The sequence below is a fragment of the Patella vulgata genome, chromosome 4 (assembly GCF_932274485.2).
Source record: "Patella vulgata chromosome 4, xgPatVulg1.2, whole genome shotgun sequence".
Taxonomy (NCBI): Eukaryota; Metazoa; Mollusca; class Gastropoda; family Patellidae; genus Patella; species Patella vulgata.
In genome coordinates, this window is record NC_065882.2 from 1,743,029 (window position 1) to 1,768,977 (window position 25,949).

At 38.4% G+C, this 25,949-nt stretch overlaps 1 protein-coding gene and 1 long non-coding RNA gene across 2 annotated transcripts; one reads left to right on the forward strand and one right to left on the reverse strand.

Annotated features, from left to right (window-relative positions):
- Positions 1-344: 344 nt before the first annotated feature.
- On the reverse strand, positions 345-19,898 carry LOC126818180 (uncharacterized). The gene is made up of 2 exons (XM_056100148.1): positions 19,307-19,898; positions 345-856 (listed from the first exon to the last, which is right to left on the reverse strand). Exons 1-2 carry the CDS (start codon positions 19,896-19,898, stop codon positions 447-449), a joined length of 1,002 nt encoding a protein of 333 aa, XP_055956123.1. The 3' UTR covers positions 345-446.
- Positions 14,759-15,469, forward strand: LOC126818182 (uncharacterized). The gene is made up of 2 exons (XR_008787920.1): positions 14,759-15,196; positions 15,248-15,469. It is a non-coding gene; the product is annotated as an uncharacterized LOC126818182 (long non-coding RNA).
- Positions 19,899-25,949: the final 6,051 nt, after the last annotated feature.

Here is a 25,949-nt window from a genome sequence, read left to right on the forward strand (position 1 = left end):
ATCCTGTAGAAATTTCTTATCGACCGTGAAACGGTAGGTTTGGAAACGGTATGTTTGGGTGATACGTTGTGGGATTATCTTCCACCTCCCGCTTAGTGATTATCCACTCTAGGTGACGGATTCATATTCCCCGCCAGAACACTAATAAACCAAAAAACAAAAGAAATTAATTCCACCCGGGATGTAGATCCGTATTAAGATATCCGTCCATCTGGTCAAAAGCAAAACAAAACAAATCCAACCATCAAACCCCACTTTTCTAATTAGTGCAGACAAACAAATAATGTGCCCAACTAACCCGCCTTAACATTCATATCTGTCGATTATAAATAACTACAGATATCATCAAACTCAGATAAATTTATGTAAATGCATTATAACATGAATTCAAATTTTAAAACAATCATTTGCGTTGTTCCCCTTGGAATGTATGTAGATATTTATATTTATTGACGTCTACCTCCTTCCTCTCGTCGACCTTCCTCTCGTTGACCACCTTCCTCTCGTCTACCTCCTTCTTCTCGTCGACCTCCCTCTTCTCGTCTACCTTCTTCTCGTTGACCACCTTCCTCTCGTCGACCTCCTTCCTCTCGTCTGCCACCTTCTTCTCGTCGACCTCCTTCTTCTCGTCTACCCCCTTCTTCTCGTCGACCACCTTCTTCTCGTCTACCGCCTTCTTCTCGTTGACCTTCTTCTCGTCTACCTCCTTCCTCTCGTCTACCTCCTTCTTCTCGTTGACCTTCCTCTCGTCTACCTCCTTCTTCTCGTTGACCTTCTTCTCGTCTACCTCCTTCCTCTCGTCTACCTCCTTCTTCTCGTTGACCTTCCTCTCGTCTACCTCCTTCCTCTCGTTGACCTTCCTCTCGTCGACCGCCTTCCTCTCGTCGACCGCCTTCCTCTCGTCTACCACCTTCTTCTCTTCGACCTTCCCCTTCCTCTCGTCTACCACCCTCCTCTCGTCTACCTCCTTCCTCTCGTCGACCGCCTTCCTCTCGTCTACCTTCTTCCTCTCGTCGACCTCCTTCCTCTCGTCGACCGCCTTCCTGCTGGGCATAGGCCACAGCTAGTACAACCAAGAAACATACAACTGCTATCTTCATGTTGATGAATTAGTTATGTAATGTTTAAACGACCAGCGGTATCTCTTATATACTATTGGTACGCCTTCTCTGCCAAATGCTTGGTAATTTAATAATGAACAGATTCCCGATCTAAAGGTAGTTAAGTCACGTATATTCACGTCAGCTCGTATAAAATGACATTATATAATATCCTTTTAATCTTGTTTTATTTGTCTCAAATGTATTCCAGATTTTAGTTGTACATATATAGGTGTAAGTTAATTCTAATTGTTGGGAAATATACACCTGTTTTAAACAATATGAAAGACTGTTTGCTTGTTATTAAATCCCGACAATTCTTATCTAGGGATCCGGGAGGTAATTTGTGCACCACCCCAGGACTCAATGAAATTGATTCGTTAAGAGTTTGTATCATCATGGGTACTGTATGTCAAAAGGCACGATAGTGCCTTAGAGACCTGGGAGCGGTAAACTTATTTAATCGGTCCTATATGTCCCACCTATATGGCTATACACTGGACAAATACAATCATCTTGATGATATAACACACACTGGACACATACATCCATCTAGATGATATAACATACACTGGACACATACAATCATCTAGATGATATAACACACACTGGACACATACATCCATCTAGATGATATAACATACACTGGACACATACAATCATCTAGATGATATAACACACACTGGACACATACATCCATCTTGATGATATAACAAACACTCGACAAATACAATCATCTAGATGATATAACATACACTGGACAAATACAATCATCTAGATGATATAACACACACTGGACACATACATCCATCTAGATGATATAACAAACACTGGACAAATACAATCATCTAGATGATATAACTCACACTCGACAAATACATCCATCTAGATGATATAACACACAATGGACAAATACAATCATCTTGATGATATAACACACACTGGACACATACATCCATCTAGATGATATAACATACACTGGACACATACAATCATCTAGATGATATAACACACACTGGACACATACATCCATCTAGATGATATAACATACACTGGACAAATACAATCATCTAGATGATATAACAAACACTGGACACATACATCCATCTAGATGATATAACAAACACTGGACACATACATCCATCTAGATGATATAACACACAATGGACAAATACAATCATCTTGATGATATAACTCACACTGGACAAATACATCTATCTAGATGATATAACACACACTGGACACATACATCCATCTAGATGATATAACACACAATGGACAAATACAATCATCTTGTTGATATAACTCACACTGGACAAATACATCCATCTAGATGATATAACACACAATGGACAAATACAATCATCTTGATGATATAACTCACACTGGACAAATACATCTATCTAGATGATATAACACACACTGGACAAATACATCCATCTAGATGATATAACACACACTGGACACATACATCCATCTAGATGATATAACAAACACTGGACAAATACAATCATCTAGATGATATAACAAACACTGGACACATACAATCATCTAGATGATATAACATACACTGGACAAATACAATCATCTAGATGATATAACATACACTGGACAAATACAATCATCTAGATGATATAACACACACTGGACACATACATCCATCTTGATGATATAACACACACTGGACACATACAATCATCTTGATGATATAACACACACTGGACAAATACATCTATCTAGATGATATAACAGACCCTGGACACATACATCCATCTAGATGATATAACAAACACTGGACACATACATCCATCTAGATGATATAATTCATACTGGACAAATACAATCATCTTGATGATATAACTCACACTGGATAAATACAATCATCTTGATGATATATTCAGATATACACCGTGACATTCTCCCAAACACGCCCTTTCATACAATAAACAGGCTATTTACAAAATATACAACCCCTCCCCACTCAGGACAAGCTAATGTCCTCTATCTCCCCTTCCCAATCTTCCAGCCTTTTGGAAATATTCGATTTTTTTGTTATAATGGATTTGCATATATCCGTTCTACTGCACGTCTTAGAGGCCTACACAACCATACAACTGGTGGTTGTAATCATTTATTTAGCACCTACTTGTTAAACTGTTTCGACCCATTTCAATAAAGCACTGCAATCGCTGTATAAAAATGCCCAATGCGGGGTAAAGATTAATGATACACCTACTCCTTGGTTTAATGTACAATCAGGGGTCAAACAGGGTTATCTTATTTGGCCAAAACTATTTGCGGTTTATATTAATGGCCTTTGTAACGACCTTGAAAAATTAAATTTTGGGTTAAAGTGTGAAGATATGCATGTTTCGCTACTCCTTTAAGCAGACGATATAGCTATATTAGCTCCCGATGAAACGTCTTTAAATCGCATGTTACAAGTGTTGGATAGTTGCTGTAAAAAGTGGGATCTAGAAATAAACCCCCAAAAGACTAAAGTCATACACTATAGACCCCCTCTTCAAAACCACACTATATTTTCAAATGTGGAAACCAAACGATTGACTATGCTGACTCATATCGGTATTTAGGAATATGGTTAGAACAGCACTTAGATATTGCTGACCACAAATGAACTCGCCAAATTTACAAGTCGTGCCCTGGGATTAGTCTATACGAAGCTTAAAACGTGTAGAGAGATGTCCTATATCATATTTGAACCCATTTTGTTTATGGATCAGCTATTTGGGGAACACGATCATACTCTAGCATAAACTCCGTACAAAATAAAGCCATCAAATTTTATTTGGGCATTGGAAAACACACATTAAATCTAGCTAAATCCGCCTATTGCAGGTCTTTCTTTGGGCCTTACATGTCATCTAAATTATTAATTAAACATTTATTAACATGAAAAGACCTTAATCAACTCTCGGTGTCATCGCTAGCCTGCGATGTTTATTGGATTAGTTTCCGATTTGCTGTTCGACTTACATTCATAATTTAATCATGAAATGGATAATCGAGACTATGTTTTTTTATCCTACCGACTTTTAGTAATGGTGATCAAGGCTTGGTCGAAAATTCAGTCGCTAAAATCTCGGTTCATAGTGGATCAATTTGACTGAAATGTTCGGCAAATTCCCTTTGCGGTATCTAGTGTTTAACTGTACTCTTCAGAAAAAGGAGCGATTATTCAAAAACAATACAAAACTTCGGAAATGCACTGCTGTTTTTTTAGAGGTAACCAGTGTATGTTAATAACAGGCCAATTGCCTACACGTGAACATAAACAGTTCATATGGGCGGCTTATCTGACGGCCCCATTTCACTCGCAAAGAGATACACTGTCAAAAGTGAAAATGGAAGTTTTTGATTTTTGTCTTAATAATGAGTAATTGCTCCACCTTTCCTCAGACATTCAGCAATTCGTCGTGGCATGCTCCTAATCAACCGTCCTATCACGATTTGGGGCAAGCTGACCCACTCCTCTTGCAGTGCCATGGCCAATTCTTGCAGTGTTGTCCGTTGACGTTGACGTCGACGAACACGTCTCCCAATCAAAATAAACGTAACGCACTAAAGCAAAGATACGCTAAACAGTAAATCTTATGCAAGAACCGATAGAAAAGCAAACATGGATAGAATAAACCAGTAGGCGGCTGTTTTCATCAAACCTTCCTTGAAGTGTCAAATTTGGCAATGAACCCCTCCCACGTGTATGGCGCTATTGCGTGTCGCACATGCAGCTCGGTGGTTCTGTTGGAGCGATAAGTTCTTCATCTGTGAACATACTCTCAAAGCATGTCAAGTGTCCATGACTATTTATCATATCACAACCTGCATAGGTATTTACATTTCAATATAACCCTACTTTTTTTTTAAGAGTATATTATAGTGAGAACTGCCAGCTCTTTATCTAATCTCCCCTTCTGTATCTTTAAATTTGTGATACACAAATTTGTAATAAAAGCAAAAACAACAAGCAATTAGAATAGACTGCCCCTCGCCCGTAAGAATAATTTGCCCTCGCCTCGAGTAAGAATAATTTGCCATCTACGCCCGTAAAAATAATTTTCCTTCTCCGCCCATATACCTAATTGCCCTTTTCTGCCCGTAAGAATAATTTGATCTCACCTGAGTAAGAATATATTGCCATCTCGCGCTTGTCATAATAATGTAAATTCTCCTGACAAAAAGCATAAGTTGTCTTATCCCGTCCGTAATTTGCCTTCTCAGCCCGAATTAAGAATTTGTCCACAAATAAGAATAATTTTCCATCCCTGTCCTTAATAAAAATGTACCTTCTTCCGCTATTTAGATTAATTTGCCATATCCGCCCGTAAAAGTAATTTTGTCTTTCCTCCAGCAATAATAATTTGGCTTCTACGTCCCTAAGAATAATTTGCCTACTAAATCTCCACCCCTTATAATAATTTGCTTTTTCCGCGCTTAAGAAGAATTCTAATACACAGATTCTGCTACACTAGTTTGATGTCTAAAAGTAGGATAATGTTAAACTTAAACAAATCTTAACTGACTTTTATCACCCAACATCCAAAGTGCCCTCATTGAGTCACTAATACATGACAAAATAGCATCTTGACAGACCAGTAGAAATTGTTCAGAATATTTCAGCAAATATTGATTCCCTCCGAAATAAAATAAAACCGTAGATTTTACATGGATACCATCCCATGTCGGCATTTAAAATTAATGAAGCGATCTCAAAAATTCAGAGCAGTATCGGAATTAGCTGTTAAGTCAGTTTCGCAAAACAGAGCTCAGCAATATATGACAAGTCATGGAAAGATAACTGGTTGTGTAGACCATATTGGTGGCTAAGCCACTTGGACGCTTTAATATCAGAATAAAATTAACATTAATGTGGGAAACTACATATCTAGTAACACAGGAAGGAGCTAAAGGGAAAATAAAGACAAACGAACAGGGACTTATACAACCATTTATTAATATTGACAGAGCATATAAATGTATATAATTTGTAGTGAAATTGTTCAAATTGTTCTGTTTTGTGTTGTTGCTGGCTCTTCTTTCCCATTTCAGGTAACTTTTATCTGGGAAGAGTCATCCACAATTGCAAGGAAAACTTTAATGGACTGCAAACATTATATGATTTTAAACGCTGAAGTGGTGAACTGTTTAAATGATTGAAATCTTTAACAACTTTAATATGTAAATAACCCACGGGTCCAATTATGTGTATTTTATTGCGAGAACTTTGCCACATAAAGTAAGCAGATTTCTTTTCCCAAGGTTTTTTTTTTCTATCCACACTGATGACACCAAATGTCACTCAGCTGGAATTCCTGTTTCAACAAGTTTTTATTATGACAAATGGAGAAAATGACCCACCCTCCCTCTCCTCCTGTGCGAATTTTAACATTTTGTTTTGTTTTAAAGTGGAATTCTTATATACAAGAACTTGTTATTTTTATGTTTTTACCCATTTTCCTTCTTATTATAATACGCCTTCATAATAAACACCTTCATTAAATCAACCTGTTCATTTAATAAACCTATGTAAACCTATTCATAATATCATAATAATGTATTGGACCTAAAATTTGTTATTTGTTAAGGGAAGGGGGGGGGGGCGTTCTACAAACCGTCATTGGGAGATCAACTTCAGGTCACATTCCTAATGACAAATTGTATGTACCTGTATTTGGATATGTCAATTATCATATCTATATTGGAGCTTATTTACCATTATATACAGGCGTTTAGACCAATATTTGTTACATCAATTATCCGCTGTAATCCATGTTGATTAAGTATTAACAACCAACAAGATTCATGTCTTTATTTAGTCAACACACTATACAAGAAATCCACTAATTGTGCAATATCATCTAGAACAATAACACCATGTCGGATCAGATAACAGATTTTATATAATAAATGTTATCTATGTTATTTTTAGTATAAAGTACATCCTTCTCCTATGCGACGAAAACAAAGTCTAAAGTTTCACAAAGTTATGTATGGCTTCTTTTTTTTTTAAAAAAAAACCCAACAAAAACATTATAGTGTTGTTTATGTGTTTATGTAATGTTGATGATATAAAGATATAGAGATAAATAAAGAGACATGTATAATTTGGTGACATCCGGGACCGTAACTAGCTCAGAGCAGCGAAGGGGGCGGGAAGTGTTTTCAGGGAGGCTGTAAAATTGACGGACAATGTATATTTATTGTTTTTATGGTCGACGTCGACAATTTTTTCACCGGGGAGGGGGGGGGGGGGGGGCGAAACTGCGCCCCTCCTATGGGTCTGGTGACATCAGGATATGTTACTCTTGATCATGAATTGCAACAGAAATAAATGAAATGAAGTGGGGTTTAACGTCCTGTTTTTCTACAACTGGGTGGGATAATGGAATCGACCATACAACATGTGGTGTGTCATGCGGGATAGGGGTATTGCTGGGGCAGCAGTATTGTCGCCTACTCTTTGTGTGTTAGGGTATAGTTTAAAGATACATTATGGGAGATTAGATAAAAAGCTGGCAGTTCTCACTATAATTGTTAAAAACTAGATAATGTAAAGGGTATGTGCTGAAAATTTTAGTCAAATTGATCAACCCTGAACCGAGATTTTAGCGATTGAATTTTCGGCCTCGCCTCGGTCACCATTACTAAAGTCGGTACGATAAAAGAAACCCATAGTCTCGATTATCCATTTCATAATTTAATCATGAATGAAAGTTGAGCAGCAAATCGGATTCCAATCCAGTAAATATCGCAGGCTAGCGATGACATCGAGAGTTGAGTATGATCTGGATGAGTTAATTAATGTATAATTAATAATTTAGATACCATCTCAGACCTAACGAAAGATCTGCAATAGGCAGATTTAACTCTTGTATGATTAACACAGCTAAATTATCTGGTCATGTCCTTTTAAAATAATATCACAAAGAACACTAAACAGTTTTAGTCTGAATAAAGCACCCACAATGAATGTCTAAAAGGGGATTGAAGATATAACAATATCACTATATAGGACACCAGTAAAAGAAACATATATAGATGCATTGCATTGAAAATTACCTATGCAGAACTATTTTGTTATTTTTCTGTAGGCGGGCATAATAAAGAGAAACATTAGAAGGCAAGTGTTTTTTGGTGGACGGTTAACTGTAACTGGAATACTTTAGGTTTTTTTTTTAGATATGACAACGTCACGCCTATCGTTACAAGTGTAATACGCGAATCGTACCCGGGCATCCTATTCCAGTGTTAATTATGGAAACAGTTTGTCTGAATAAAGCACCCACAATGAAAGTCTAAACGGGTAAATGAACAGCTAAACATATCGGTAAATAAAGAACACACATTGAATGTCTAAACGGGGGTTGTGTAGATGGGCAGATAAACATATCAGTTTACAGGACACCAGTAAAAGAAACCTATATAGATATATTGAAAATTACCCTTCCAGAACTATTTTGTTATTTTTCTGTAGGCGCGCATGATAAAGAGAAACATTAGAAGACGACTGTTTTTTGGTGGACGGTACGCATTAAATGGAATACTTCAGGTTTTTTTTCAGATATGATAACGTCACGCCAATCGTTATAAGCGTAATACGAGCTATGCAAGTCGTAGCCGGACATCCTATTCCAATGTTAATTATGGTAAAATGAAATCAAATAGAATGAAATGGGATTTAACGTCTTACTTTTATGCACCGACTGGGCTACTGATGACAGGCATACGCGGTACAGTGTGCTATGAATGAAATTATGCACTACAGCCCAACCTGATTAAAATACAGATCTGTATTTCGTTTCGTTTTTTCAATACTTTCGATGGCCTACACTACATGTAGGTCACGTCAGGGGTCAAAAGACCTACTTATGACCCTATGACGTCAGACATTTGATTAACCAATCAGCATTGATGTTAGTGGATTACCCACAGTTCCGTGAAAAACACGCCTAAAGCTCGCCGTAACAGACCGTTTTATTGGCTTATCCCTGACACCATTCAGAACACGAGTTAAAAACAACTCTTCCAGATCCTAGTGTAGTAAAGACAAGTAAAACGGAATTTTGAACTATAATAACGAAACGAAATAGGATCTGTGTTTTAATCAGTTTGTGCTACAGCCTACACTTATATCGAATTCCAATTGTTAAGGGTTCTTTTATGCGCACGCCAAAATGTAAACGGGATCGCGGTCGTTCGTTCTACCCGCAGAACTAGTCACTGTGCTTTTCAGGGCTTCCTTCCAGCACCATCGACATGGGGAAAATCCCGAACAATACTGGGAGTGAAGCTGAGAGATCATGGTCATCAAGCCGGCGTCGTTTCCGCTGGGCCACCGCGGTTCCCGTTAGCTATGGTGTAAAGGTATGGGTGGGTGCTGTTTTTTTTTAAAGCGTTCGCGTTGCATCTTAAGGTCTGTCATGGTGGCGTGGTTTCCATTCCCCATTAATTGCCTATCCAACCACGTGTGTTTTCTGGTTTCCACGCACCGTTTAAAGACCCCTGCGTGCAAGTGAATTAATAAAATAAAATGGAACAAAATATTAGTCCTGAAAAAAAAGCTAGTTTTTGTCGAGTGGACGTCAAATAATCCCCCCCCTCTCTCTCTCTCTCTCTCCCTCTCCCCCCCTCTCTCTCTTTTTGAACGAGTGGGAGGGAATCCGAGACCCCCTCGTCACCGAGCCCCCAGCGTCGTCGCCACTGACGTCACCGCGGTTCCCGTTAAAGCTGAACTCGGATTACAAAACTACAGAAATAATTAAATAAATTTCTGTAGTTTTGTAATCGGAGTTCAGCTTTAACTATGGTGTAAAGGTATTCAAACGACTGGCGAAATTTGGAAAGTTTGACGGTCGCAAACGCGTTTTCCTGGCACGAATCGTGATAGTGGGAACCTAAAGCGTTAAGATGGTTGTATTAACATCTATTTCTGTATAACTATTGTAACACCTCACTGGTTTGCACGAATAAAATAGAATAGTCAGACTTTTTATGCTCCTTATTAACGCCGTCACATGTGTAAAAATAAAATAGATATTAGAGTAACGTCCTTGTTGAATAAGTAGGCCAATAATAATATAGAATATAAAGAAGACGGTATGTGAAATTGTATACGTATGTATAACATCATAATAAATTCATTATTTATACATTTGGATTATCACGTGATTTTTAAATTTTTCAATAACCAGAAGCCCTTTATGAAGAGTGTTTCACGTTTCACCGGTATTCTTGTACCATAGAAATATCAGATAAATTTATACATAAAAAGGTCCCGTGATGTATATGCGTTCGAGCTCGATGAATGTTTGAAAATTTAACTGCCGCAAACGCGTTTTCCTGCTATTCCAGCCCTTGAATACAGCAACTTCAAAGTGGTCCAATATAGCCTACCTTAGGTGACTTACACAAATCCCAAATCCCAAACAACCAATCAATCGTCGCGGGGTATGGGGGACTCGCGCTCCCCGAGACAATTTTGAAAATGTAACCGCCGCAAAATGTGTTTTTCTGCTATTCTAGCCCGTGAATTAAGCAACTTCAAAGTTTCCATTCGGGTTGCAACCAAATCCCACTCTATGCCGACCCGAATTCCAACCACCCAATCAGACTGTTGCAGCTGCATTCACAATAATAATAATTAATGCCCGAAAAATGTCGCACAAAGTAGGGTGGCTCCAGACAAACTGCTTTAATCGATAGTAAATTCAGTACAAATTCGTGGTATTCAATTAAAAGAACAATAAAATTAGTGTTTTATTAGATTTCGGGCATTATTTTGCCAACTAGATGAAATAATAATTTTTGTTTTCACTTTACCCGTCTGCCCGAAAAGTTAGATTACCCGAAAGTTAGCCCCTCACCCCGCCTTTGTCTTGGCATAAGCATAATTTAAAATAATCACGGCTAAATCAGTTCCTCACGGATCAGTCCTTTTCATTCAATGTAAAACCTTTGGCTATTATTGGTAAATGGGAACAAGAATTAGAAATCGAAATAACTGAAAGATCTTTAATCTTGCACCAAGTAAAGACAGCAGTCCTCAAAATGTCCAATATCAATTTATTCATAAAATAAGATGTGCAGACGCGTTACTTTGTAAATTAATTTTAAACTTAATTTTAATATAACATTAAGCCAAAATAAATCCATTTTGGGTATTCAGAAATAAACAGACATCAATTATACGAATGAGATTTTACTATATATTAAGATCTAAATTGAGAACTCAGTCGTCCTTATGTCTTAATTACTATATGTAAGAATAGAGCTTTATAAGACCATAAATACACCACACATTAAATCTGTATAAGGTGGTAGCTCTAATCCTCTAATCCAATCCCATAATTAAGTAGGGGGGTTCGATGACCGTATGGTTAGCGCGTTTGCGCTGTATAATAAGGTCTGTCATTGAGTCAACAGGCGTGGTTTCGATTCCCCGGTTGCACGTGACAAGGAGTCGGGTCTTCCGGTTTCTCCCCACTGCTAAAGACTCCTACGCGCAAGCAAAGTATTGGAATAAAGTTCAACCATGTGTTAATCCCAAAATGACCTAGTTTGTGTCAAGTGGACGTTAAACCCCATTTCGTTCTTTCTCCCTAATTAAGTATACCCCCACCACATTCATTCAAGAACGATAACATAGCAAAATGGTGTTCAGGGCCGATCACCTATATTATTAAATGATCTTCTCCGAAGCAGTAACCGAGAAAGGCGTTGTTTTAAGACATACCTCAATATTTTTCTCTTGTATAATTTGATTTTCAAATATAAACCATTAATACCCCAACTTAGCATCGTGTATGACAGTGTGTGTATTAAAATAATCACTTATTTGTGGTTATATTAAAATTTGTAAAAGACGTATTCTTTTTGAATGTATTTTTAAAAATATCTCAAATACAACAGAAGAAACTTGTCCCGTAGGTTTTGCCATTTAGACACATTCGAATTTGCTGCATTGGAAAAAACCCTTGATTATTGAAACTTGTTCAACAAGCAATTGTTACACTTTTAGGGATTTGTAGGGTGTCCAATACCAACATTATTGTACTGTTTTAAATTGTAGATTTTATTTTTTTTTACTATTCATCCATGTAAAACATATTTGTTACAATTTTATAATAAAATTTTTATAATAAAATGTATAAATTACTGACTTCGAGTTTTGAATAGCATATACCATTGGCTGATATATCTATAGTTCACAAGCAGTATCATAATACAGATATGTGACCAGAAGCTAATATGAATAGAGCCTATATGTAACTTAATATTCTATAAAAGTTTAACATTGTGTACCGTAATCGAATTGTTTACTGTCCTCGTTACATGGATTCAAATCACAAATCCACCCAAGCTAGAAAACTACAAATCCGAAGATCATTGCTCATAAAAAAATCACTTTCCATTCAATAAATATTCCAGTCATCTATTTTTGGATTTGGGAAAATTAATTCTCTTTTTTCCATAAATACAGATTGCCGTATTATTTAACTATTGTTTTTGTCCTTGTAAATGGTACAGGCGGATTTTAATAATCAAAACAAACATGTAATCAAAGAACGCCTTTATCCACCATATGTTATATTGTCACGTGACATTGTTATGTTTTGTTTCGCTCGGAAAGCGTTTATTATACACGATAGACCTCCAGTGCAAGAAATCATAATAATGAATCATATCATGACCCAATAAATAATCCAATTTGTGTGGCTCTATTTGTTGATAGCAAATACCGCTTATAATTATCTTGAAGAAAACTACATTTAGTAAAGGAGGCATTTTTACCCAGCCTCGTTCTGGACAAAATACCTCGTTCCAAAAACATGGCAATTTCAAAAACTACGTTTTGGAACTCCAGACAAACGTGGCATTTAGTTTACCACGTTACAACGTGGCAAAATTGTGGCAAAAATTTTAATACGTTTTTGCCACGTTTGGACAAAAATGCCGAACTGAGGTTTATAATGTTAACCCCCAAACAATTGCTACTAAAGGTTTCTCAACTTATTCTGGCAGGGTTTAGTGTACTGTATAACATACTAAAAGTTTACCAAATGTATGTCAACACTTCTTCTTATTTGACGCCATACAACTGTAATAAAATGTGTAAACGCATGAACATCTGTCCTGTTTACAAGCAGATCAAATTATTGTACAGATTACCTACCTAAGACATATGTATATACACGTATTTCTATAGTAACCGATGATTTCATATTTACATATAATATAATGTTATTTAATACCAGGTACCGTGAATATACGTGACTTAACTACATTTAGACCAAGATTCTTTATATCATCAAACAGAACAACACCAGACAGAGGAGGCTTAATGGGGTTTAACGTCTCGTCAACACAATTTGTGTGATCACGAATGCAATGTATGATAAGGGTAAGGGAGGGAGGATCTTGCCCGTACAGTGGCATTTCTGCATATTCTTCATAGACTTATAGTTGTCCATTCTCGACCAGGGAGTCGTCAAAAAGGGGATAATCGTTGTTTTTTTTGTTCTTTTTTTAAATTCTTCTTTGTTGATTTTTTTGAATTGTATTCGTGTCTTGCAGTTTCTGAATCTATACTCGTCACCACAACATGTCGGGACTAAACTACAAATTTAAATTAATAACAAAAATTCTTATTTTGGTTTTACTCTCGTATATTAAATGGGAGCCGCGGTGGCTAAGTGGGTAAGGCGCTGGCTCGCCAGCCTGGAGGTCGGGTGTTTGATCCTTGCATTGGCGGAGAAAGTTCACCGGGATTTTCCGACGTGATTTATCCTTGTCAGTGGCGCAAGACGAAGGGCCTGACAAAGACAGCTACCTAGTCGTTCGTATGGGACGAAAAACCGAGATCCCGTATATACATTGGCATGCACGTTAATTCACCCTTTGCAGTTGGAATTCGATACAAGAGTAAGGGATTTCTATTATTCTCTGTTCGGGATCCCGGGGTGAGCGGCCCAAAATGTCAAATGGCAGGCCTGTAGCCCCATTTAGCTGGGTTAGGGTTCCAAGTTCTTGGGAGTGATTTCCCCGGAAACTGCAGACAGGACAGTGAAATACGTCATCAAAATCCGAGCACACATCTTATAAAATATTATCTGGCAGAGCTATAAATAACTCTAGATGGAGAGGTTTTTGATCTGAACTATTTCGAACAGGAGCGTAACTCTTTAAATGTTTTGCGTACTGGAATCACCATCTTTCTGGAGAAACTTCAAGCATTATTCACACATCGCTCCTATAGTCCACAGGAACTAAGAATCGAGTGTTCACATTCATGTCTGGTACTTCGTGCAGCAGACTGAACGCGACGACCATGATGATATGTAACAACAAACAACCCATACAATTCAACACCTGATAGTTTTCCTTATTGTTTATAACAGATGGGTCTTTCCCATCAAATAGAATCTGGAATATATTTAAGACAAATAAAACAAGATTGAAAGGATATTATATAATGTCATTTTATACGAGTTGACGTGAATATACGTGACTTAACTACCTTTAGATCGGGAATCTGTTCATTATTAAATTACCAAGCATCTGGCAGAGAAGGCGTACCAATAGTATATAAGAGATACCGCTGGTCGTTTAAACATTACATAACTAATTCATCAACATGAAGATAGCAGTTGTATGTTTCTTGGTTGTACTAGCTGTGGCCTATGCCCAGCAGGAAGGCGGTCGACGAGAGGAAGGCGGTAGACGAGAGGAAGGTGGTAGACGAGAAGAAGGAGGTAGACGAGAGGAAGGTGGCAGACGAGAAGAAGGTGGTAGACGAGAGGAAGGAGGTAGACGAGAGGAAGGTCAACGAGAGGAAGGAGGTCGACGAGAGGAAGGTCAACGAGAGGAAGGTGGTAGACGAGAAGAAGGAGGTCGACGAGAGGAAGGTCAACGAGAGGAAGGTGGTAGACGAGAAGAAGGAGGTCGACGAGAGGAAGGTCAACGAGAGGAAGGTGGTAGACGAGAAGAAGGAGGTCGACGAGAGGAAGGAGGTCGACGAGAGGAAGGTCAACGAGAGGAAGGAGGTCGACGAGAGGAAGGTCAACGAGAGGAAGGAGGTCGACGAGAGGAAGGTCAACGAGAGGAAGGAGGTAGACGAGAGGAAGGAGGTCGACGAGAGGAAGGTGGTAGACGAGAGGAAGGTCAACGAGAAGAAGGTGGTAGACGAGAGGAAGGAGGTAGACGAGAGGAAGGTCAACGAGAGGAAGGAGGTAGACGAGAGGAAGGTGGTAGACGAGAGGAAGGTGGTCGACGTCAATAAATGTAAATGTCTACATACACCCCCAAAAGAACATTTTATAATGCTATTAAATAAATTGATCTGAATTTTATGATATTTGTAGTTAGTTATAATCGACAGATATGAATGCTAAGGCCGGTTAGTGGGGAAACATTATTTGTTTGTCTGCGCTAAGTAGAAAAGAGGGATTTGACGGTTTGTTTTCATTTGTGTTTCGCTTTTGGCCAGATGGACGGATTGCTTAATACAGATCTACATCCCGAGTGGATGGTCACATTTGCTCTTTGTGAACGTCAGAAATACATGCAACAAAGCAGACACTATTGTAGATATGCAATCAAAAACGATCAACTTTCAATATTCTAAATGACTTGCTAAGTAGCCTGAACTCATTTAAAATCCCGGTGCGCAGGTCTCGGCCTGTTAACCCAGATATACCCAGCCTACAAAAGGAAGAAGTGAGAGCGATCCGTTCGTACTTGACACGTAATGGATGGAACTTAGTAGATCGAGAGAGAGAGAGAGAAATGGGATTTAACGTCCACTCGACACAAACTAGGTCATTTCGGGACTAACATACGGTTTATTTTTTTATTTCAATAATTCACTTGCGCGTAGGGGTCTTTAGCAGTGGGAGGAAACCGGAGGACCCGGAGAAAACTTTGTCACGTACAACCGGGAATTCTAAACCACGCCAGTTGACTCAATGGCATGCTTTATGATACAGCACGCACGTGCTAACCATTCGGCCATCCAACTTTGTAGAATCTAGTGTCGAACTTCATTAAGCCCCTGTCACACCAAACTAGTTCTCACTACGCTCTGGAAAAGGCCCTAGAAAATCACACCAAACTAGTTCTCACTACGCTCTGGAAAAGGCCCTAGAAAACGGGTTGTTGTCGAGGTACAATCTGTAAATAATATCTATAATACGATCCAAGTGCGTTCATAAACAGTCCTCAATACGTCTATCTCGTACCTCGTCCACACAGTCAGTGTGATATATCATCTAGATGGGTGTATTTGTCCAGGGTCTGTTATATATTCCAGATGGATGTATTTGTCCAGGGTCTGTAGTATCATCTAGATAGATGTATTTGTCCAGTGTGTGTTATATGCATATATTAACTAAATAAATAAATAAATACATTTTATAGTATACATATTTATAAACAGTTTGATAAACATGACATTTCACAGTCCAATAAAATTCATAACAGTGTTGAGGTATTCAATGGGAGGTCTTGGTACCAGTTATTAATAAATTCTTCTCTTTTACGATTCTCTCATCAAGGCGGGGGTACTTTCTTCATTTGGGTGCAAGTCTGCCCCCGGATTATATTTGTCTGCTGGTTAGTTCTACACCTTCCTGTTCGGTCTTATTCAAGTCTAGAAACTTGTATATATTTGGATGGCCCGGACCAAACTTCTTCAGTTTACAGTGCCAACCTGCCAAATGATTAGTTGTTTTTGGCCCCACAGTGGCGAAATGGTTCCAGATTTCTCTGTTACGATCCACTGCTCTGTAAAATTGTCGGCAAACTGGTTGATTCGGGGATCTTCTATGGCATAAAACCGTAGTATTAGGAATGTATTTAATGTTAACCAGAGCGTTCGCCAATTTGGAATGACCATTTGCGATTCAGAGGAGCTATATATATATATATATATCAACTGATAAGCTGTGATTAAATATCAGTAGTTTATTTGTTTTTATTTCAAATTAATTATTACATCAAAAAAGCTCAAAATGTATATTTATTAGTAAACTGATTTCACTAATTTGCCCAATCTACTGATAGTGGGAAGTGTTCACCAATGTAATACAATATCATTTGGGATCTAAATTTTATTATTGTATTTTGAATTCATATTTTAAATTATATTTTTCATTTGTAACTCATTTTGGACATGTGACAGATTAATTGTAAAATGTAATCTGCATCAGGTGTGTGAGGGTTATTTCATAGTATTATGTAAGATATAATGGATTACTCAAACAATGTATAGCCGGCTTGTCTTAGACAAGTATATTATGATATAAGGTTTAGGTAACAAGCATTAACACATATTGTCTAGAGATAAGATGTGTGAATCTTAATAATTACCTTTCATTGTTCTGATTACTAATGGTATTAACTATGGCGTGCCTTGACCGATATAAAAAGCCTAGTTTACAAGCTAGGGAAGTACAGAAGAGGGCAGAGAGAGACCCGTAGAGGCTGAGAGGTCTCCCGGACCTCGGGAGAGGGTCTGCCCTCGACCCCGGAGAGAGGGGTCCTGTGAGGCCGAGGAGAAGCAGCTATAGCTAGACGTAACTTTACCCAACCAAATGATGTTCATATGTACCTGTAAATATGTTATCCAGTATTAAAATATCTTTTTAATAAATAAGAGTTATATATTCTATCACATACTCTTAAGTGGTACCGTGTCCGACGAACCTGTGGTTATGATATATCCAGATTGATTTGGAGACATACTCTTAAGTGGCGCCGTAGACCAGACCAACGTTTTCGACGTCCTAACCACTAGAAGATAAAAGAATTTTATTAAAAGGTAAGTTATTTTCTGATCCAAATTTTGGCCACGGGTAATGATTAGTGTTATGTTTAATAATTTAACTGGCGAAATAAGCGGTTTGTCTTCAAGGCTTAAACATTATGTAGTAACTCAATTAGCTCAACCATTTTCTAGTATTAAGAAATATGACCTTTCATCTGTTGTATCTTATTCAAAAATTAAATAAAAGGAAAAGACTAACGACAAGAATAATAGCGGCCAATAAATATACAGAAGGTGACGATACTGAGTATAAAGTATTGAAGAAGATGATGACGACTAAAAGCCACAAGCCGCAGTGAGCTTGAGAATGGTGAAATTATCCATTTACCATACCTCGACAAAGCAGAGCATACGAAATATATGCTGACATGATGAAGAATATATGCATACATGGTGATGCATACATGGTGGAAAATATAATTATGCCGACATGAAGAAGAATATACATCCATGGTGATGCATACATGGTGGAAAATATAATTATGCTGACATAATCCGGGGGCAGACTTGCTCCCAAAAGAAGAAAGTAACGCCGCCTTGATGAGAGAGTCGTAAAAGAGAAGAATTTATTAATAACTGGTACCAAGACCTCCAATTGAATACCTCAACACTGTTATGAATTTTATTGGACTGTGAAATGTCATGTTTATCAAACTGTTTATAAATATGTATACTATAAAATGTATTTATTTATTTATTTAGTTAATGTATGCATATAACACACACTGGACAAATACATCTATCTAGATGATACTACACAAACTGGACAAATACACCCATCTAGATGATGCTACACAAACTGGACAAATACACCCATCTAGATGATATTGAGGACTGTTTATGAACGCACTTGGATCGTATTATAGATATTATTTACAGATTGTACCTCGACAACAACCCGTTTTCTAGGGCCTTTTCCAGAGCGTAGTGAGAACTAGTTTGGTGTGACAGGGGCTTAATGAAGTTCGACACTAGATTCTACAAAGTTGGATGGCCGAATGGTTAGCACGTGCGTGCTGTATCATAAAGCCTGCCATTGAGTCAACTGGCGTGGTTTGTTGCATGTATTTCTGACGTTCACAAAGAGCAAATGTGACCATCCACTCGGGATGTAGATCTGTATTAAGCAATCCGTCCATCTGGCCAAAAGCGAAACACAAATGAAAACAAACCGTCAAATCCCTCTTTTCTACTTAGCGCAGACAAACAAATAATGTTTCCCCACTAACCGGCCTTAGCATTCATATCTGTCGATTATAACTAACTACAAATATCATAAAATTCAGATCAATTTATTTAATAGCATTATAAAATGTTCTTTTGGGGGTGTATGTAGACATTTACATTTATTGACGTCGACCACCTTCCTCTCGTCTACCACCTTCCTCTCGTCTACCTCCTTCCTCTCGTTGACCTTCCTCTCGTCTACCTCCTTCCTCTCGTCTACCTCCTTCCTCTCGTTGACCTTCCTCTCGTCTACCTCCTTCCTCTCGTCTACCTCCTTCCTCTCGTCTACCACCTTCTTCTCGTTGACCTTCCTCTCGTCGACCTCCTTCCTCTCGTCTACCTCCTTCCTCTCGTTGACCTTCCTCTCGTCTACCTCCTTCCTCTCGTTGACCTTCCTCTCGTCGACCACCTTCCTCTCGTTGACCTTCCTCTCGTCGACCTCCTTCCTCTCGTCTACCACCTTCTTCTCGTCTGCCACCTTCCTCTCGTCTACCTCCTTCTTCTCGTCTACCACCTTCCTCTCGTCTACCGCCTTCTTCTCGTCGACCACCTTCCTCTCGTCTACCGCCTTCTTCTCGTCTACCACCTTCTTCTCGTCGACCTCCTTCCTCTCGTCTACCGCCTTCTGAGCCTTCCTCTCGTCGACCGCCTTCCTCTCGTCGACCGCCTTCCTGCTGGGCATAGGCCACAGCTAGTACAACCAAGAAACATACAACTGCTATCTTCATGTTGATGAATTAGTTATGTAATGTTTAAACGACCAGCGGTATCTCTTATATACTATTGGTACGCCTTCTCTGCCAGATGCTTGGTAATTTAATAATGAACAGATCCCCGGTCTAAAGGTAGTTAAGTCACGTATATTCACGTTAGCTCGTATAAAATGACATTAAATAATATCGTTTCAATCTTGTTTTATTTGTCTTAAATATATTCCAGAATCTATTTGATGGGAAAGATCCATCTGTTATAAACAATAAGGAAAACTATCAGGTGTTGAATTGTATGGGTCGTTTGTTGTTACATACCATCATGGTCGTCGCGTTCAGTCTGCTGCACGAAGTACCAGACATGAATGTGAATACACGATTCTTACTGCCAGTGGACTATAGGAGCGATGTGTGAATAATGCTTGAAGTTTCTCCAGAAAGATGGTGATTCCATTACGCAAAACATTTAAAGAGTTACGCTCCTGTTCGAAATAGTTCAGGTCAAAAACGTCTCCATCTTGAGTTATTTATAGCTCTGCCAGATAATATTTTATAAGATGTGTGCTCGGATTTTGATGACGTATTTCACTGTCCTGTCTGAAGTTTCCGGGAAAACCACTTCCAAGAACTTGGAACCCCACTCAGCTAACTGGGTACGCGGAGCTACAGGGCTACAGTTTGACATTTTGGGCCGCTCAACCCGGGATGCCGAACAGAGAATAATGGAAATCCCTTATTCTTGTATCAAATTCCAAGGGATAATTAACGTGCATGCCAATGTATATACGGGATCTCGGTTTTTCGTCCCATCCAAACGACTAGACAGCTGTCCTTGTCAGGTCCTCCGTCCTGCGCCACTGACAAGGGTAAATCACTTCGGAAAATCCCGGTGAACTTTCTCGGCCAATGCAGGGATCGAACACCAGACCTCCAAGCTAGCGAACCAGCGCCTTACCCACTTAGCCACCGCGTCTCCCATTGAATATACGAGAGTAAAATTAAAATAAGAATTTTTGTTATTAATTTAAATTTCTAGTTTAGCACGACATGTTGTGGTGACGAGTATATATTTTAGAAACTGCAAGAAACGAATACAATTCAATAAAATCATCATAGAAAAATTAAAAAAAAAACAACCCAAAACAACGATTATCCCCTTTTGACGACTCCCTGGTCATGAGTGGACAACTATAAGTCTATGAAGAATATGCAGAAATGCCACTGTACGCCTCCCCCCCCCCCTTACCTCCCTTACTCTTATCATACATTGCATTCGTGATAAAACAAATTTTATTGATGAGACGTTAAACCCCATTACGCCTCCTCTGTCAGGTGTTGTTTTGTTTGATGATATAAAGAATCTTGGTCTAAATGTAATTAAGTCACGTATATTCACGGTACCTGTTATTAAATAATATTTAAATCATTAAAGAAATAGTTGTAGTTACATATGTCTTATGTAGGTAATCTGTACAACAATTTGATCTGCTTGTAGACAATACAGATGTTCTGAAAAACTGACCAATTTTCATTCGTTTACACATTTCATTATAGTTGTATAGCGTCAGATAAAAAGAAGTATTGACATAAGTATGTTATCGAATTGCACATTAATGTCCCAGTTTTATACAACAGTTAGTCTGGCTTCGTAAAGTTGTTCCTGTGGTTCACGAGTTGTACACGTAAGTAAGGTAGACTTAGCTTCAATGTATATTCTCGTGCCGTGCTTATCGGAAAGCACAGGGATGCGAGAAAGGGGTATGATATCAATCAGTCAGACCACCAAAGCATGCCAAGTGGCGTTGGCCATGTACTAAAAGTAGAGTCATGCCATAAAAGTCATGCCATAAAGAGTTATTGCAAAGTCTTCATCTTTGAAAACAAAAATGCTTCGACCACGGCAACATGCTCTTACACTAGCAACGTCCTTGGAATACCCTTTTGCGAATTTTTTTTATTTATCGCGGAAGTCCAGACTAAAACGTACAGAACATATATAAATTTATTGTTGTTATAAAAAGTGAAAGCGCTAGGATATGTTGTACATATATGAACCACAGTATTTAGGTAAGTTAGTATTGGGATCCTCAATTGCGTCGTTGGAAGAGTGTGTACAATTTTCAGTGCAAATTTGTCCTTGTCTAAAGAAAATCGGATAAACTTGAAAGAAAAACAGCTTCAAACTTTGAAAATTTTGTAAGATAAAACATTCTTCAAATACGTCGTCATCAATGACGTCATTGGTCGTCATGGACAACGCCATTGTAATCCGGGAACTTGAATTTAGTTCTAATGGCGGACTTTGTTATACAGCCGAGATTAGATGTAGTGTACTGGAATCTGTTGAGGTTTGCCGAGTGGAGTTATTTATAGCTGTGCCAGATAATATTGTATAAAATGTGTGCTCGGATTTTGATGACGTATTTCACTGTTCTGTCTGCAGTTTCCGGTAGACGAGAGGAAGGTGGTCGACGAGTAAGAGAGAGAGATGGGGTTTAACGTCCACTCGACACAAACTAGGTCATTATGGGACTAACACATGGCTCAATTTTATTTCAATAATTCGCTTACGAGTAGGGGTCTTTAGCAGTGTGAGGAAGCCGGAGGACCGGGAGAAAACACAAGAGGTTGGACAGGCGACCCTACTCCTTGTCACGTACAACCGGTGAATGGAAACCACGCCAGTTGACTCAATGACAGACCTTATGATACAGCGCGCACGTGCTAACTATTCAGCTATCCAACCCCCCTATCGACGAGGAACTGGATCCCAAGCACTACCCATCGTGTTGTTTTGGTTTTTATTGTTGTTCCTCTTCTTGGTGACGACGATAATTCAAGTACTATAGACATAAAACTTGACTTTCTTGTTCCTCTTTTAAAACAGCGCATTGGTTGAATTTTGATATGACGTCACTATTCCAATATGGCCAAGTTGACGACATACACGGTGCCTGATCCAAGGAACGCTCTTGCTTATTTTAATAACCCAGTTTAGAAACTAGACGTCATTTAGCGGCATGTTCCTGAACTGTACGACTATTCTGTAAAGCCACGAACAACTAGTATATTGTGAAGGACAATTCTAACATGTCTGTTCTATCTCTTGAGACTGGTGTAGTGTCGATATATATCAACCAAGTGGAATAAAGAACGTTCGCTGTGATCTCTAGTACTTTAGAGAAATACTTCGCTTGATATCCCAATCAGTTTCTATTTGAAGAAATTTGCCCACTCGTTTTCAACGCTAGTATTTTAGTGTAATGATTACTGGTAGACTGGATAACCGACTCGATATGACGTTAGCTAAACAAACCTGTTTCTAATTAGTGGCTTTCATAAATTAAGAGGTGGGTGATAGCCATGCTGTTTACATATAAAGATCGCCTCTTAAATACTTAATTCATGAATTAGGATCATATCTTAAATACTGTATTTATGGATACCGATCACCCTGTAAATGCTGTGTTTATGAATTAGGATCACACTGTAAATTCGGTATTGATGAATTACGATCACCTCGTAAATATTGTATTTATGAATAGCATTTACCTCGTAAATACTGTATTTATGAATTGCGATCACCTCGTAAAAATCCGGTATTTATGAATAGGTATTTATGAATTAGGATCACCTCGTAAAAATTCTGTATTTATGAATTAGGATCACCTCGTAAAAATCCGGTATTTATGAATTAGGATCACCTCGTAAATAATGTATTTATGAATTAGTGTTACCTCGTGAATACTTTATTAATGGTTTACGATCACCTCGTAAATACTGTATTTATGAATTAGTGTTACCCTTTATTAATGGTTTACGATCACTTCGTAAATACTGTATTTATGAATTGCGATCACCTCGTAAATTTTGTTTTTATGAATTAGGATCAACTTGTAAATACTGTATTTATGATTTACGATCACCTCGTTAATAGATTTGAAGCAGTGACGAAGCATTGTAAGGATTGACTATTATTGAAGTAAACTAATCCTTGTGCTTGTTTATTATATACCAATACAAAGAGTTGCTCTAACATTACCCCTAGGCTATAACTACCCTCTGTACAAAAAACCGCTTCCCTTTGTAAAATGACTGAATAGACTTAACGTCTGACACCGGACAGAAGACCGGACTCGGTTTCGCCGGGTTTGTTCATTTTTAATCTGATAGAACAAGTCCGACTCCGTCTACAACAACCGTTGGTTTCCAGCGAGATTCTTAAAGTTGCGGTTATGAGCGTGGATTCGGGTTACAAAGGAACTGCCCACGGGAAGAGAAGAAATGAAATGAAATGAAATTAGGTTTGTCGTCCTACTGTTCTTGTCGTATTGGGCTAGCAACGAGCAATTAAAACCCCGTTTCGTGAAAATTAGCTGCGTGTAGATAACTCTAATACAGTAACACCGTGGGTGGAATTTTCATGAAGTGGAGACATAAAATAAAACTTCTGTTTTTAGACTTTGGCTACTGAATATCCTATTTCATTTTATTTTCAGATCACGTTTCAAACAGATCCATCAAGTATTCCGTATGAAAATTACATTTGTTTCGTCGATTGTTTCCCACTGTTTGAAATGGCAGGTCTGGCTTTTGTGAACCTATCTGAGTCTTGAGGTCGTCTGTTTACAATGACGACATATTTTAATGTATTAAACGGGCGGCCATCTTTCTCTGAAGGGGGTTGGATGGCCGAATGGTTAGCACGTGTGCGTTGTATCATAAGGTCTGTCATTGAGTCAACCGGCGTGGCTTCGGTTCTCCGGTTGTACGTGACAAGGAGTAGGGTCGTCTGTCCAACCTCATGGGTTTTCTCCGGGTCCTCCGGTTTCCTCTCACTGCTTAAGACCCTTACGCGCAAGCGAATTATTGAAATAAAATTGAACCATATGTTAGTCCCGAAATGACCTAGTTTGTGTCGAGTGGACGTTAAACCCCATTTCTCCCCCTTTGGTTTTTAGGGAAGAATCGAAGAGTTTGAAAACACGATTTTGTAATGTTTCGTAGAAACTAGTCTCGTTAATCCAGACCTATTAATAAACTGCAGAACAGTTAGTAGGCTGGTTTATCGGGACTAATTGGTAATCAGAGCACGTGTTAATGGCAAGTTAGTGGACTGACTACGTGGATATAAAGTTTATTTTGTGGTGATAAATGGGGACGACTAAGTTAAGACTCGTTATGTATATTTTAATATAAACAATTAAATCACAGTGTTACATTGTTCCCATCTTTATATTATTTCTGACGAGCAATAATTTATAACATTAAAACGTTATTAAACCAGTGTTGAAATCAGTTTGTGTCGTGTAACTTTTAAGTAGTAATACAGCTTTACAGTTATGTTAATATTTTCAAATATAAATAAATTGTATATAACGGCACAATTATCGATACATTTTTCTAGGTAGTTATTTTATCGTGGGGCCCAAGATCGATAATAGTTTGATTATGGCAATCAATTAATTACTATCTAAGTAAAATGCAAACCTTTTGTTAATGGCAGACTGTGTTTTCCTGTCTCTAGTAATTACAATGATGACCATCACGATATTGACAATACATTAATTAACAAACACATGCCTACGTTAATATGTTATTAATTGTTTTTCCGAGTGTCAAAAATATATATCTATATTAACAGAGGGGGTTACCCCGTCCATCCCACCAGCGCCTTTCTTAGGCTCAATTTATGTGGTCCGATGCCGGAAATAGCATCTTCAGGGGTGGGATCTCCAGCGATCGAGGATTGTCAATACATCACTTAAATATGGAGATCTCAAATTTCTGGACCAAATATCGAATTCTAACTGGCAAGGGTTCCATTAGGTGCATGCCAATGACAAACAGACACACAACAGTCACAAATACATCAACAAAGGAAAAATTTCATACGCTTAGCACATTTCAAATCATGGGAGCCATGTTGGCTGGCTAACCCGGAGGCCCCGGTGTTCAATCCCTGCGTTGGCCGATAAAAGTTCACTGGAATTTGGGGGATTGGATGGTGGCCGAGTGGTTAGCATGAGCGCACTGTATCATAATGCCTGTCATTGAGTCAACTGGCGT